At 41.8% G+C, this 15,159-nt stretch overlaps 2 protein-coding genes across 2 annotated transcripts in view; one reads left to right on the top strand and one right to left on the bottom strand.

Moving 5' to 3' along the window:
* Positions 1-1,171: 1,171 nt before the first annotated feature.
* On the bottom strand, positions 1,172-3,211 carry LOC105904923 (transcription termination factor 1, mitochondrial). Its single transcript, XM_012832874.3, has 2 exons — positions 2,942-3,211; positions 1,172-2,559 (listed from the first exon to the last, which is right to left on the bottom strand). The coding sequence occupies exon 2, from the start codon at positions 2,534-2,536 to the stop codon at positions 1,427-1,429; it is 1,110 nt and encodes a 369-aa protein (XP_012688328.1). The 5' UTR covers positions 2,537-2,559; positions 2,942-3,211; the 3' UTR covers positions 1,172-1,426.
* Positions 3,212-5,537: 2,326 nt separating this feature from the next.
* The window catches only part of akap9 (A kinase (PRKA) anchor protein 9), an 85,955-nt gene continuing 76,333 nt past the window's right edge, over positions 5,538-15,159 (top strand). Inside the window, exon 1 of the mRNA XM_031586672.2 lies at positions 5,538-6,253. Within this exon, the coding sequence (XP_031442532.1) occupies positions 6,206-6,253 (48 nt within the window). The 5' untranslated portion in view covers positions 5,538-6,205. The remainder of the gene's footprint in view (positions 6,254-15,159) is intronic.

Here is a 15,159-nt window from a genome sequence, read left to right as displayed (position 1 = left end):
TTTTTTGCAAAGCTCATTATGCACACATTACTCAAACACACACAGGTGGACCAAAGATGACATGATTGATTTGTTAAAAGTTGAATTTGTGAAGTGAGAAGTAAATCACGTCACAAGATAAAAAAGGATCAGGTAAAACACTACCCATCTCCAAATGGTATTGACATTATGGATATTAAATGCAACAATAAACACATACGTAACACATTATTTGAAAAAAGGAAGATTAGTCCCAGAGGGAAAGATTTCTGGAATAGCATCTTTAATGACATTGACTGGCAAAGAGCATGGCTTTTGCCATACAAATTTTGTATTACTAATAAAATTGTGCACATTGAAATTTGACACAATATATATGTTACAAATTTGTATTTATCTACATTTTTAGATATTGAAAATAAATGCTCCTTCTGTAATAGGGATTCTGAATCTTTAACTCATCTGTTCTACCACTGCTCATGTTCACTTACCTTTTGGACTCAGATTGAAAGATATATATATTGTGTAAACTAAAATGAATGTTGAAATTGACTGTAAAAGTGTCATCACTTATTTTGTTCATAAGAATAACAATTTGGAATTCATTACTAATTTGATTATATTATCTGGCAAATTCCATACACACAAAAGCAGATATGAGGTGACCCCTAATTTTAACAGATTCTCACATGAATTTGCACAGTATACTGACACGCTGGACATGATAAACACAACAAAAAGTAATAGAACGATTAAGATTTACAGAGAACTCTTCAATGTGGAATAATATCATCCTTTTTCCTTGTCGTATTGAACTTTTGCTTCCAAATTTATGAAATATATCTGTCCTGTGTATTTTTATTATTTTATTTGATATTACTTATCTGATGTTGTTTTATGGCTGATGTGATGAGCACTTGTCTGTATGTTTTTGTATACTGTATTACAATACTTTTTTTTTTAAAAGAACACTACCCATCTCCGTCCTGTTTCCGGGACGAAAGAATGACGCAACCAAATATTCTAAAAATGGGCAGTTCATAGCTGACAATGTGACATCAATAAGACAATGGATAATTTTGGACTGATTTAGAATTTTTGAATTCTGATTTAATAAAACTATAGAGGAGCCGGAGCAATGACTGTATATGAATAGACACCATTTCCAGAAAGGAAAACCAAGTTATCACAGTTGCACTGAAAAGCCATATAGCATATTCTTTATTTATGGTTGAACAGTGTTTTGAATGAATCTGACCAAACATAGCCAGCCTGTCACCCACCCAACACAGTTCAGTATTTCTTGTTTCCTCACCATGGATCCAAGACAAGTTTTCAATTAAAAATAGCATAATTATGCATAACGTTATTCAGTTATAGTCAGACATGACATGGAAAGAAAGCTGTATTTCAAATTATGCAGGCAATCAACAAAAATGTAATAAATTCAGACTTCAGAATTCAGCTTCTCTAACTTGGCCTCAAAACGCTTGCGACTACTATCCAAAACAGCAATCCCATTCTGGTTGAAGTCATAGCCAACCTTTGTTAGTTCATCTAGTCGCCACATCAAGTTCTCAAGGCTAAAGTCCAGGACCTTTGGCTTTTCCATAATTTGCCTTACAGTAATTCCTGCCTTTAGCAAGCAGTCCAGTTTGTCGCTCAACCGCCCTGGAGAAACAAAGAGTATTGAAGCATAGTTCATAAGGAGTTTGTTGGCATCCTCCTTGGTGCCGCCCAGCGAGTCCAGCTTCTCCTGTAGCATTCTAAAATTCCTCTTGAGGATTTCATGGGAGAGGTCCAGGATTTCTGCCCCATTTCCCTGCAGCAGAACCAGCAGATCCGAGTTCTTCAGTCCCAGTGAAGACTGAAGGAACTCCACATTGGACTTAACACGTTTCGTGCTGCGGATCAGGATGTAAAGGTTCCTTGATATGATAGCCTTTGCGAACTGACTAGGATCTGTCCCACCTAGGCTTAAACACACATCCTGCAGCAGGTCCACCATCTGACGGTTGAGCTCCACGCTGTTGGAGAAGGTGCGCGGTGCGGTGGTGAGCAGCCGATGCAGGTCCTTGGAGTCCAGTCCCAGCGAACCGAGGAAGACTATATTCTTCTCCAAGTTGTCGTTGTCGCTGGAACGGAAGAATGACTCGGGTGAACGGTTCAGAATACTGACAATCTCGCTATCACTCTGGAACACGCTCCGCCACAGTTGCCAGCGTTCCTCCAGGTGCTCCCCAGAACGAGTGATGGAGCGGGGGAAGCGCGTGATGATACCGGCCACCACCTCACGGCTGGCCCCTTTGGTTTGCAGGAAGCTCACCAGTCCGTGTTCATTGGTGATGGCCTTCTTCAAAACACCAGGTTGACGTTTACGGGCCATTTTCACATCCACTCCCAGCATTTTCAGGTTTTTAAGCAATAACCTGTTCTCGTCGTTTGAAGTTTGGGTATAGCTGACCAAGGTTCGGACCCATTGGAGAGAAGCCAATAAAGATTGTTGAGGGAGAATTCTCTGGAGACCCAGAGAAGCCCATATCTGGGGTAGCGCCATAATATGTCAGCGCTAGCCTGTTCCTAAGGTGAGAAGGAGAATCTATCAAGTTATTTTGTCTGACAGGTGCTACATGCAAATACAGGCTATTACAGTGATAATGCTTTCGATGTAACTCGTAAGACGCCATGGAAAGTGTCAGTCCATATATAACACAAGGCTTTTCCCCTCAGGCTGTAAAGAAATAGCCTATGCTATGTTTATTGTATTTAAATGCTAACTTCTTCTAAATGTGTGAACAGAAGTATGACGACACAGCCTCAACAACATCAACAAAGTTAGCTGTGTGTGATTTATTCTACGCCGTAAAGCAGATGCATTCCCTCATTATCACCAGAAACATCAAACTACAAAACAGCTTCACAATAAGGAGAAAACACATTTTCTCAGCTTTATTTCACTTGCCCTTGCTTGTGCCGCTGGAAGGTAGAAATGCGTTCATTACAGAGGGTTTGTATCTCTTTCGAAAACCCGTCAGTCCCAGCTTCCAAGTAAGTCGACAGCCAATACATCTACCAGTTTGTTATTTTGCGATGAGGACCCCTAGCGTCTTGGAGTAAGCGATACAAGCAATAGATGGCCGCATATGATAAATTGATGACGAACCTGCTCCGCAGTACTTAAACAAGATAAATATCGTTTGGCATTGGATAGCTATAAAATATCACATTCGTATGGTCCCTTCTGCAGAAAATGTGTAAAAGGTAACAGGGAGCTATGAAGACAGTTTTTCAAGATTACATACATTCAAAGTAGGCTATAGTAGCCAACAACAAACTACTTTTCATACACCTCAATTTTCAGTTTATTATTTACATTTTGTCTCAGCTGGAATGATTGAGCAATATATTCAAATATTTAAATTGGAGATTCAGAATAATAGGGATCACATATTTTCTTAAGCCTAGGCTATAGCCTAGGGTTTTTATTTGTATTTAAAAGAATAGGACAAATAAAACAAAACACATACATACACAGGGCTATCTTCAAGTTATCCTCAATGCATAAAGCTACTTATAGCAATGTCATTGCCACAACTTAATCCATTCAATTATAGCTTCAGATTAAGTGGGATCACATACTATTTCCAGAAGCCTAAATCAAAGAAATGTATACTGGTACGATCTAATGTAACTGTCATTATATGAATTCGTTTTTTATTTTTGTTTTAAATCTTTTTATTTGTTTTATTGTTATTGGTAAATGATTACAGAATAGGACAAATGAAATGAAGCATTCACATACACATGTGGTTTGTAGGGGTCCTATACATTCAACATGTTTCATATTTGTTATCCTCAGTATATTGCTATATAACTTATATACGTAGCTTATAGCAATATATTGACACAACTTCATCCATCTACGCCACTCTTGCATCTAGGATGGATTGCTTTAGCTAAGTGTAGGCAACCAATGTTATTTAATCATGTCTTTCCCCTTTGCTGCATTGCAGCTGTCTATATCTGCTTCAGATGTCCACTTGAGTCCCCTCCAGACTCTACCTGTAAAAGGAGTATCAGCCTCCATGTGTTTCTCGTTGAATCCTTCATTCATGCATAATTTAAATAGCCACTACACTATCACACTATCTTCCTTATTCAAATTGTGTTCCCTTGTGTTCCTTTCCTTCAGCCCTCGGCATGTATGATGTGTTTCCTTTTTTTGGTCTTCACTCGCCACTTATTGATGCGCCGTCTCGTTGGAGGGACCTAATCACTGTTTCATCACAGGCATCTGCAACGTTCTCTCGCAAGCATTCCGTTTCATTTGCTCCTAACAGAACACGCTCGGTGCTCCCGAGCACCACATGCACCCTTTCACAACGTCAATTTTCTGTCAATGTTTAGCACACACTTAATAAATAACATTATGAGGGGCTCTGATTACATCAGACAGACTGGTTTGAGGAGAGTTTCTCTTGGTAAATGGCTTCAGTGACTTTGCTTTGTTCAATAATAATACAGATGAAGATTATAAATAAATAATAAACCAATACTAAGATCATATTATCAACCCACACTGAATGGAAAAGTGTATTCGGATAGAAGTTCTTGGGTGAGGCCCTTGCAATTTACCAAGACAGACACAGTAACCTATCATCATAAACTTCTCTTTGTTTGTCTGTCTGTCTCCCTCTTTCTCTTGATCATGGGAATAAAAAGGGTATCGAGAACTTAATTACTGTCTACTTCACTGTTGAATAACAACGAGACATGTTGTTATACCCTTCAACTACTGCATGCTCTAATCATTTATGGGGTATTCACACACCCCTGCTATGAATGAAATTATCACTATCAGTGAACTTATAGTCATAGATAGTATATCTGTGAAACTGTTGACATATAGTCTTGACTAGAGTCTTGACTACAGAGCCCTCCATTGATCAGAAACAAGCTGTAATACGTGCCCCTCATGGTGTAGCTGCTTGAGTTACACCAGCTGACACCACACTCCTCATGCATCAATAATGGATGGCGAGAACTTTCAGTTGGGCTGTAGACTGGGGCTCTCTGTGCGCCCTCAGAGTGCCACACAAACCGTGCGAGGCTACAGGTGTGTTCGAAAACACTACCCTGACACGGACGCCACAAGCGCAGGATGTCCAAGAGACGATGGGTCGAATTCAAGATTTGCCAGACCATCAGCTGTTCAGCGCCTGTCAGTCGAAGGGAGAGGCCATCATCTCCAGCTGGTGGTGGTATGTTCAGCAGAAAAACCACGAAGGCAGTGTGTTAGGCCACTCGAATCATGTTTGAGTGCATTGACTGGTCTGTAGTAACTCAATCTTCGGATGTTGTCAAGTAGGATAGACTATTTTGGATGAATTCAGTATTGCAAACATTTAAATTGTAGATAACTCAAAAATTATTTCTGAATTTAGTCTCAGTGTGGTAAGTACATTTTTATAACTAAAAGTTGTCAGCCTTCAGCACCCTTTTCTGTTAGTTACTGGAACAAGAAATAACACTGATTCAAGTGTCCTTGTTTATTAAATCTGAATATATTCTCCATGTTATTTCAGTGTTTATACCACGAAACAATACAGGCTTGACATTCAATCAAACATATATTTACCTTTCAAGTAGCTTTTAAACAAATGCATAATGTGTTGAAGCCTAGACATTTGAAGGGATTTATTTATATTTTCTGATTAAGACATAGTGGATAAAATAATCAAAAGATATTTTGTAAGCCTATAGCCTATCACAAGCCTAAGGTCCCACATGCTGCAAGCATCCTCACATTAATTTTTCATACAGAGGCTTTACCCAGTTGTTGCAAGTCGTTGACATAGTTATCTCGCAAAACTCTCTCCTGAAACAAATGTATAGGCATGTGTTCAAACACATTCCCGGTAAAAGAAAAAAAAAGAAAAAGAAAAAAGTAAAGCTTTACTAAAAAAGAAAAAAATAGGAAGAGAAAGACACCTACGTGACGTCATCTTAGTCAGTCTCGTGTGTTTACGTGGATAACATGGCGCCGACTGTGTGGCTGTCGAATGGAGTCAGCACTTAGCCTAGTGTGAGAATCCGACGTGCTGTTAGGGCCGAGGATAAGACTGCTTAATGTTCACATCCAGTCTTATTTAAACACTTGGCTCCTATTCAGCGACAATTCGCATGAAGCCCGTTTCTTTCTCCAACAGCTACAGGGACAACGGTTATGGAAGACGAGGAGCGACAGAAAAAGCTAGAGGCCGGCAAGGCAAAGGTAAGATATTGCTATTTTAAAGAATGTCCTGTTCTCGTCATAACTTAACTATTGTGTCTGGGATCAAGCATAAACTGCAGAAGTAGTTTTAGAGCTCGTCATCGCTCTAAAAGCGACATTTACCATTGCCGTCCCGTAAACAGCTGACGTGAGAGGGTCTCTTCCGTGTCCCACTCCCAACTGCAGCTACAATGTAATGATGGCACGCGCCTCAATGACAGCTTCGGGGTTCGGTATGTGGGTTAGCTATTAGCTAAACTCCTTTGTCAAACGTGCGGGTGGGATGTTGTGTGAGGCTTCTGCCTTTCTGCTACTATATCACCGGCATGATGTCAAGTGAAGTTAGGGAAGTTGGTTCGGTGTCAAATGCACGCTTTATTTGCCCTAGTTATGGACCCACATTTGAACAAGGTTTGTGATTGTAGCCTAACGTTGTATGCTACTGCTGCTGGACTGGATTTTCAAGACATGCCCTCTGCGAGCTTGTGCCAAGACACTATTGCGTCACAACACCTCAGTGATTTCTTCTCATACGAGTGTCGTTTGAGAGATTCATGTGATTTTAATAAGGCCGTTTGACCCCCTGCTGAGCAAGTCAAGAAGGATCATATACGGCACACTATCCGTACCCTAAACAGACAGAATGGAACATAAAAACTATGTTTTGCTCAATTCTGGTACTTCTGTATAATATTGTGAAACATATGCCAGGTCCATTAGCACATTTACCCACTTAATTTAGAAAATTGAGAACAGTCTACCAACATGAGACTTCCCACTACTAAAAATAGGATAGACACTTAACCACTGGTGCTATAAATATGAAGTGTTTTCTGAGGTAGTGCAAGACAGAGGGTGGAAGTTGGGGCACAGACTGGCACAAGGCTTGTGTGGCATTGGAGATGATCACATGACCCGTCTAAAGAAGTGACCTTTGCGGAGTCATTTCTTCAAATCCCTTGAGAAGCTTAAATGACCCTGACTTCGCATTCTGAAGAGGGTGGATCATGCAATACCTGTAGTCTAACTTGGTGAAAATAATGCTATTTACCTCCTCCAGAGGATAACAAAGATGTGTCCTTTTACAGTAACAGTATGCAACAATTTGACACTTTTTGAGGTATGGTTTTATAGGCAACTAGTTTTGGTACAATCCTCAAATTCATTTTGATAGCATATGGTCATGTGAAGGACACCCTGCAAAAATGGAAGAAAAAGTTTTCATACGCATGACATTGCCAGCTATACTGCCAAAAGACACCAGTTAGTGTGTTGGCAAGCTTCTATCAGTGTCAACTGGGCTGTTGGTGGTGTTTGCAAGGTTTTTGCATGCCTTTTAGGTAGTTAGTTTGCTAGTTTTGGAACAGAACTCCTAGATATATGTGGTTGACATATATAGTTTACTGATCGCAGCTAGTAGTAGCGCACATTGCAAGAGGTTGGCCATATAGCGTGTAGCTTTTATTGTATACCTCTCTATTGTATTGCCAGTCATGTAGTTTGTCAAGTTTGTGCACATCTTGTTTAGTTATAGTTATAGTATACTCAAATGAGAACTGTTTTTTTTTTTACATTAAAGTATTACAGCTGATTTCGCCACCCTGTTGACAGCAGGTCTTCTTAACCTTGTGTGGTTCTCTTAACCCTGAACAGTTTAGTCTCCATCTGCTTTTCAACTGGGATTGGCATGCCCTTCACCTTATCTAAGCAGCCAATAGGCCTCATCCTGTTCAATGCTACAGATTGTTTTAAGGCGAAAGGCTGTATATTGGCAATAGGTCCACAAACACAACAGGAGCATAATGGAAACCTTACTCTTCCAAATGTTCTAGACCCAAACCTGCCTTCCATGTAGCTCTTGCAGTATCACAGGGATGAGGTGGCTCCACCAAACCAGCATGGTGATATCAAGATGTGGCTGTATTTACATGTAGCAAATTAGGTACTTTATCTAAAGTGTATTTAAATGTAATGACTGCACTGCATATCATTTGACACATGATGACAGTTTGGGGGCTTTAACTCTGACAACATTGATGCAGTGTTCAGTTGAATTCAGTTTCCTTAGTGGAGTGACATTTAAAGCGCAACAGTAAGGAGCTTTTGTCTAAAACTAGCAAGAGGCTTGCAAAAATGATAATTGGTGATGTCATTTTGTGAAAGCTTTGCAGGATGCAGGACCACAGAACTACATAGTGCATTGCCAGGATGGTTAGTGGGAATGGCAGGTGTGTTTATCTGTCCTTCAAATGACCATATGCCATAAAAATGTGAAGATGATACCATAACTATTTGCCCATACAACAAAAAGTGGCATATTGTTGCACAGAGTTGCAAACATGTGAGTAAATGTTAGACAAATGGTTGTTGTTGAAATGTTTTAGCCAAAAGTGAATCAGCAAGCCTAGGTTACAAACTAAGCCCATTATCAGTAGCTGTGACTGTTACGAAAGTACATTCATAAATGTTCACAGTTCCTTTTTTTGTCATTATGTAATTTCATTTAAATGTCAAACACAAACTTAAATGACCCTTCTTTGTCACATGACATTCAGTGAGTGACTAATAGAGTGGCCATGTCCTCCGTGCAGAACTCAGTAACTTTTCCAACTCTCTCTCTCTCTCTCTCTCTCTCTGCGCAAAGTGCCTTTGTGCTTGCAACCATGGTTACCGCTTTGACGACACACTATTCTTTTTCTCATTCTTACCCCCAGCCATTCAACAAGCCTTTTTCCCCTTACCGACCAGCATCTCTCTCTCTCTCTCTCTCCATGCCATCAAAATGCAGTGTTGATTTTTTTTTAAAGTCGAGGGTGTACTCCTTGCTGTGCCTGAGGAGAACATTAAACAGGACTGGCAGATTGCGGTTATCACACCAGCCTTGAGACTTCCCTTATAGGGAATACGGGGAGCAGCTCTCTGTCATATCTGAGAGTGTAACCCCTGAACACATGAAAGAGGGTTTCAAGAAGTTGCTGCTTTTATTTACCAAAGGCCTGCTATTCCCCTCTTCCTTCTCCCTGTAGGTTTCTGTCTTGGCACCTACCCCCCCACCCACCTCTCTCTCTCTCTCTGTAACTGACAGACAAACAGAACAGCCAGACAGTGAAGGGTGAGGGAAAGAGGGAAAGTCAAAGTAAATAAGAGATGTTGAGCCAGAAACAGAGAGGGGGATGAGAGAAAGAGAGCAAACGAGTGAGTGAGTGAGAGTGTGTGTGTGTGTGTGTGTATAGTGTGTGTGTTTGAAGTGTTTCATGCCTCTTCACTTGGCGAGGATCTTGGTTGTGTACACTGCGGTGCCAACTGTTGCTGGTCTTAGCAGCTGCTGAGGGCCCTGTGTGTCTGCATGTGCCTGGCGTCCTGTGGGAGGCTTTGACAGCTGGTCACCCCTACAGAGGGGGCACAAATCATCCTAGTTTGAAACATATGTAATCTATCCTAGATCACTTTGTGTACACTGGTAAATGGTACCAACTATGGTTTTCACGCCTTATCCCCCCCAAAAGAATGGTGTCGTCTAAACTATTAATTGATCTAAAATAGCACCTCTAAAAGGTTCTATTAGTTATCTGGTGTGGGGTATTTTTATCCTTCATGCAATTTGTCCATAGCACAGAACACACACACATGCTGAGGTGCAGAGAGAAGCCATTTTGCTCGATATGAGCACTCAGGTATTTATCAACTACTGGACATGTTGAAGAACCTTTCTGAAAATTCTTAGAGGGAAGATTTTGGTGCCAAAGCTATGGACAGAGCCCTTTTGTTTCTGAGCTGTTTTAATGCATACAGAGTCATTTCAGACTCGCAGATGACAACCCTACTATTAGGCTGTTTTTTGGACCATGTCGCCATGGTTACATTATAAGACGTAGCCGTAATTAATTCACCCATGCAAGTGGTCCATGATCTTCACACCACAGTGAGAGAGGGGCTTATTTGAATAAACACGTTATGTAAGCAGCTGATCCAGAGGCCCTTTGATGGAGCTAGCTAGCCAGCCAGGAAGGGCAGACAGGCTCGTTAGGTAATGTCAGAGTTATACTTTTCCATTTTCTGTCTGTCACAGCAGGCAGAGAAGTTGGCATGGCTGACAGAGGTTGCTGACAGGAAGTGGTATAAATGTGACCGAGATTATCACAGGGCTGCAGGTTATGTCTCCATAAAGGTGGCACCTGGCACCAACCCTGTTATAGTCCATAGATGTAATAAGAGTAGGGGTGGATGTGACACAGCAGAATAAAACAGGTTGTAAGTGGAGCACCTTCTCCATGTTTGGGGGGGAGTTTGATTTAAATTCATTTCACCATTTGTTTGTGCAGAACATTCTCAAACACTCCAGAGAGAGAGCCTGATTTGAATAAATATCTTGCATAAGCCAGCCAGCCAGCCAGCCAGTCCGGGGACAAAAGTTCCCTGAAAGGTCCCTGAGACCCAGACCCTCTGGCCAATTACAAAACAAAACTTTTTTTTTTGTGTGGAAAAAGTCAGCTAGAGAGTGCACATCTAAGCACTCTATTTTGATCTTTTAATTCACCATTGATTGTTCCTCACAGCAAGGCCCTTTTGAGCTAATTGCCTCTTCCTGGTCCAGGCCGCCTGATCACGTTGGTGATCTCAATGCTGCCCGGCAGACCGGCGCACCCAATTGACCACATGACAAATGGCTCTTTACCCTGTTGGTGAATTGATCCCATTTCAGTGAGGCTGAGCGAAAATTAATTTGTCGAGCGGCGTGATGAAGCAGGGGTCACACACTATTGAATTGCTCCCCGAAACAAACCGCTTCTGTGGCAACATCCCTCTCTCGAATCCCGCTGGCCTTGGTCTAATGTGATCGCAGCTGCCCTGAGCTAGAGCTTGACTGCAAATTGAGTTAGCATTAGCTTTTCTTTTTTAACGGCACCATGTGCAATCAATGTCTTATGATCCGGGGGGGGCCTTAACCACCGGTTCTGCTTGAAACGCTTCAATGCGTGTGAGACTAAATGTTGATGAGGATGGGGAGTACATTTAGTGACTCCGTTACAGCCTGACGGATATTTTTAAGACCAATAACTCGATAAATCGATATTTGAGGATTTAAAGGGGCAATGTTTGGCTTCATTAGCTTTTGGCTAACGAGCTAAATGATGTCATACTCCCCACCTCAAGCAGATTTGGGGCTGTGTATTACTACATTTGTACATCACTACCTCCTCTCCCTTCGCAGAAGTAATCAAAAAAATGATGGGCTGAAAGCTGTTTGAAATTTGTCTTGAAGTAGTTAAACTGTTACGAACAGGATTTGTTCGACAGCATCCTCTATTGGTGTGTCGACCTTCTGAGCGGCGCTGTTTGTGAAAGTTGTTTGCAACAGGTTTGAAAGTGTGGCATGTCTCCAACTAGCTACTGTTTAGCCCAGCTAAATATTGAGATGGATAATTCCTTCTTCGCCCTCTACTGTTGTGCATCTTATAAACTGGCAGTTGAGTGGCCTGTTAGAACAGTCACTCAACGCTATTTATGTGTCATTTGACTTGAAAAGAAGCAGACAGAGCAGATCGATGCGCTCCGAAGCATCCTACCCAGACAGATGCTAAGCCCTGACCACCAGTGGGTGCTCGCCGACCTGTTGTGTCTCTTCAACCCCCTAAGAGAGCCACTCCATCTGCATCTCCCAATGTGCCACCAAAGCAGCCGTCGGACAAGGGTCCACTTCAGTCTGCGGACACCACGGTGAGAAGGAAGAAGCCGAATTCTTCCTAGCTACCACTTGAACACGGAAGGGGCTGTTGTTTTCGGGAGAACCACACGCGCATCTCTTGATCAGGGTCCAGGTCCATCTGTTTTTCTCAGGGATAGTACATTTCTCAAGCCCCCTGTTCAGGCACATTAAAATAAAGGTGTGTGTTAGTAGTTGCAACAGTGCCTCAAATAAGATGTGCTTGTTTGCGTTCATTCAGATTCGGGGGCCAAATGAGCCTAAATACATGCAGTGTTCAGCCCCTTGTCTCTCCACAAGAGGGTCTCAATGTCCTGCGGAGCTTGCCACCGACAGGTTGCCTTGGTTCACACATCCTGCTCTGGTGTGCTTGTGCAGTGTTGCTTTGGGTTGAGTCCACGGTTGCCAAGGGTTACCGTTTGCAGTTTTGAATTTGGCCTCTCCGTTTCTCCCAGCTCTGCAAGGCTCGTATTCTACAAGGTCGTTTTGAAGCGGCTTCTTGCGTAACTTAACAGCCTACGACAAGACTACTCTTGAAGCAGTGGCACTACGAGACGAGATGGGGTTCACTCCAGTGGAACTGATTTTACCAACACTGGAGCAGGTGCGTCAGGAAGGCCTGTCCTTGATTTTGGTGGCCCCCTGTTGGCCAGCAAAGGCATGGTATGCAGAAATAGTCAGATAAATGGGTGATTAGGCCGATGGAAGGATGACAATTTAATTTCTGATGCAATCACTGCGTTCAGAAGAAAAAAGTAAATTTTCTCATGGAGGGTCTTTCAAGGTTGCAAATTTCAAGGCTTATTTGCGTGAGATTGACGAAGACTAATCAAACTTTTTGACGTGAGATTAATTTATTTGGATACGAGCAGGAGACGGGACAGGTCGATGACTTGGCCATCTGGAAAAATTATAAATCTGTGTGAGACAGTGATGACACCAATAAGGTTACAGCCTATGTCAAATTCTTTCATTAATAACATTGGCAGGGATGTTTATGGTGAAAACTAGCCAGTCGACAACTTTCCAAACATCAAGCAAGCGCAACACAAGACATAGCAAGACGGCTAACAAGTTATTACTGACTAGTCCAACAGAAAGAAGGCCAACTCGCCACCTGACTTGTTAGGTCTCTTGCTCAGTTACTCTCTCTTTTTCTATTCCTATCCTCCGACAACGTCTTCCTCAGTTTCTTCGTTGCCTCTGCCATGATTTCCATACAGAAAATACTGCACTAGCTTCCTCTTATAGCTAGCGCATAGGTCTAGTTATCGTTGCGTGAGGTGGTGCCATAAAGCATTACGTAGTTCTCGTGAGAAGTCTTGAGCCCTGTACCCCAGTTGTGCAATACCAGGCACACCAGGCGTGCTGTGACACCATTCTCCGTATTACAAGTCAGTGTACCACCAAAATGATTTTTAAGCTGTTTTTAAGGTAAAATTGTTGCATAATGTTACTTAAAGTATTGCATTGCATGTGAAATATTATCATCCTACCATGAAGACATCAGTCTCAGAATAGATCAGATCAGATCACACAAGATTCGTAGCCTAGGAAACAAATGTGTTGCTGTTCACCCTCTGGTGGACAAACTGTGCAATAACACAGGTGAAGGATCAAGCTTTGGCTCTCTGTTTCTTTTTAAATGATAATGTATCGGCAGATATAAACTCTGATACTGATTTATCTGCGATTCTAATATCAACCGATAATATCAGCGTGCTGGCTTTAGACTCAATGCTACGTGACTTGCTCCTGAGTGTTGCTGGTTCTCTGTTAATAGTATTAGTCCATCAAAAGTAATCTGTTAGGACTGTCTGACACATGAGGGAAGGCTTACTGTCTTGATCTGGAGCAGAGGCTGGTGTGTGTGTGTGTGTTTGTGTTTGTGTGTGTGTGTGTGTGTGATGATCGCAAAGCTCTTTATGCCTAAAACTGGAACATCTAAGAATGTTCAAGTGATCCTTTGGACAATCAACGGCCACATGTTCAATCAGTCTGAATGGATTCCTTTCTGAATCGATCCATTTCTACAGATGTTTCCTGTCTTGTGTAGAGGAGTGTTCAGACTGACATCCTGGATCTGTACAGACCAAAGGTCTGAGTAGGAACTGAAGGGAACCCCGGGACCCAATAATAATATCCCTATTCTATGATGGAATGTGATTCCGTGCTAGACTGGGATTCCATTGAGTAATTCCAAGTTAAAAAAAAAGTGCAAGTTTTCAAACTATCCAGCAATAATAAAAAAAGCAGTACACCACTGCCATATTGTGGACTGTGAACACATGTGGTCTTTGGCATGTGCCCACGGAGCAGCCACCGTACCGTCTGCTTCAGACCTGCTGCTCTATCCGCGACTGTGCCATCTTGCCAAGTGGGCCACACAAGCATCAATGCCATGGTTACCAGCAGGGTGGTTAGATTAAAGATTGTGGGGCCTTAACTCGAAGGCTGATGATGGGGGACAGAACTGGTTGCGTTTTTGCTTGCTGTGCAGCTGCCCGTTCCTGCCGGCCTGCTTCCCTCACTGTGCCGGGAGAGCGAGCGCAACTGGAATAACAAGGCTGTTCCTCACACCTGTGCGTGAATAGCTAGATGGGAAAGTCGTTGGTTGGTGAGGTCAAGCTGTGGTGACGGCAGTAGGTTAATGTGTCAAACCACCCTGGGTTTATCGTGTCCCTTTCTTTTGTTGATGTTTTCTTCTCATATAACCTGATTTTTATCCCTTAAAAATGTATATATATTTATCATTCTTGACCTTACAGATTGAATTGCTGCTAATCATCTCTAAATGTAATTGTTATTTTTTTATATAAACCTCAAAAGTAAACAATTTAAATCAGATATTGTCATCAATAATGGTCAACAGAAAAGCTCCCTCTGAGCAGACCTTCGGGCTATGTCTCTTGTCAGCTTTAATTGACATAGTTTACAGGGGTCTAAGACCATATCAATACACTTGAATATTGGAACATTATGTTTTGAATCAAATCTCAAAAACACTGTATCAATTGAATTAATAGTGGCTGACAGTGGTTCATTTTCTGTTTAAACCTCTGCCTGCGAAATAGCAGTGTTATTCTGATTGCATAAAAAGCTAACTTTTATTTTCTTACTCAGCATATGGTGGTGTGTTCTTTACACTATGACACTTTTCCTAAAATTAGATGAAAAAAATTGCTTTACGTCTCCTTGCTTA

The sequence above is a fragment of the Clupea harengus genome, chromosome 19 (assembly GCF_900700415.2).
Source record: "Clupea harengus chromosome 19, Ch_v2.0.2, whole genome shotgun sequence".
Classification (NCBI taxonomy): domain Eukaryota; kingdom Metazoa; phylum Chordata; class Actinopteri; order Clupeiformes; family Clupeidae; genus Clupea; species Clupea harengus.
This window is presented reverse-complemented; position numbering and strand designations above follow the sequence as displayed.

Coding starts and splice junctions, on each gene's coding strand:
- LOC105904923 (XM_012832874.3), bottom strand. CDS start 2,536: ATGGCGCTACCCCAGATATGGGCTTCTCTGGGTCTCCAGAGAATTCTC.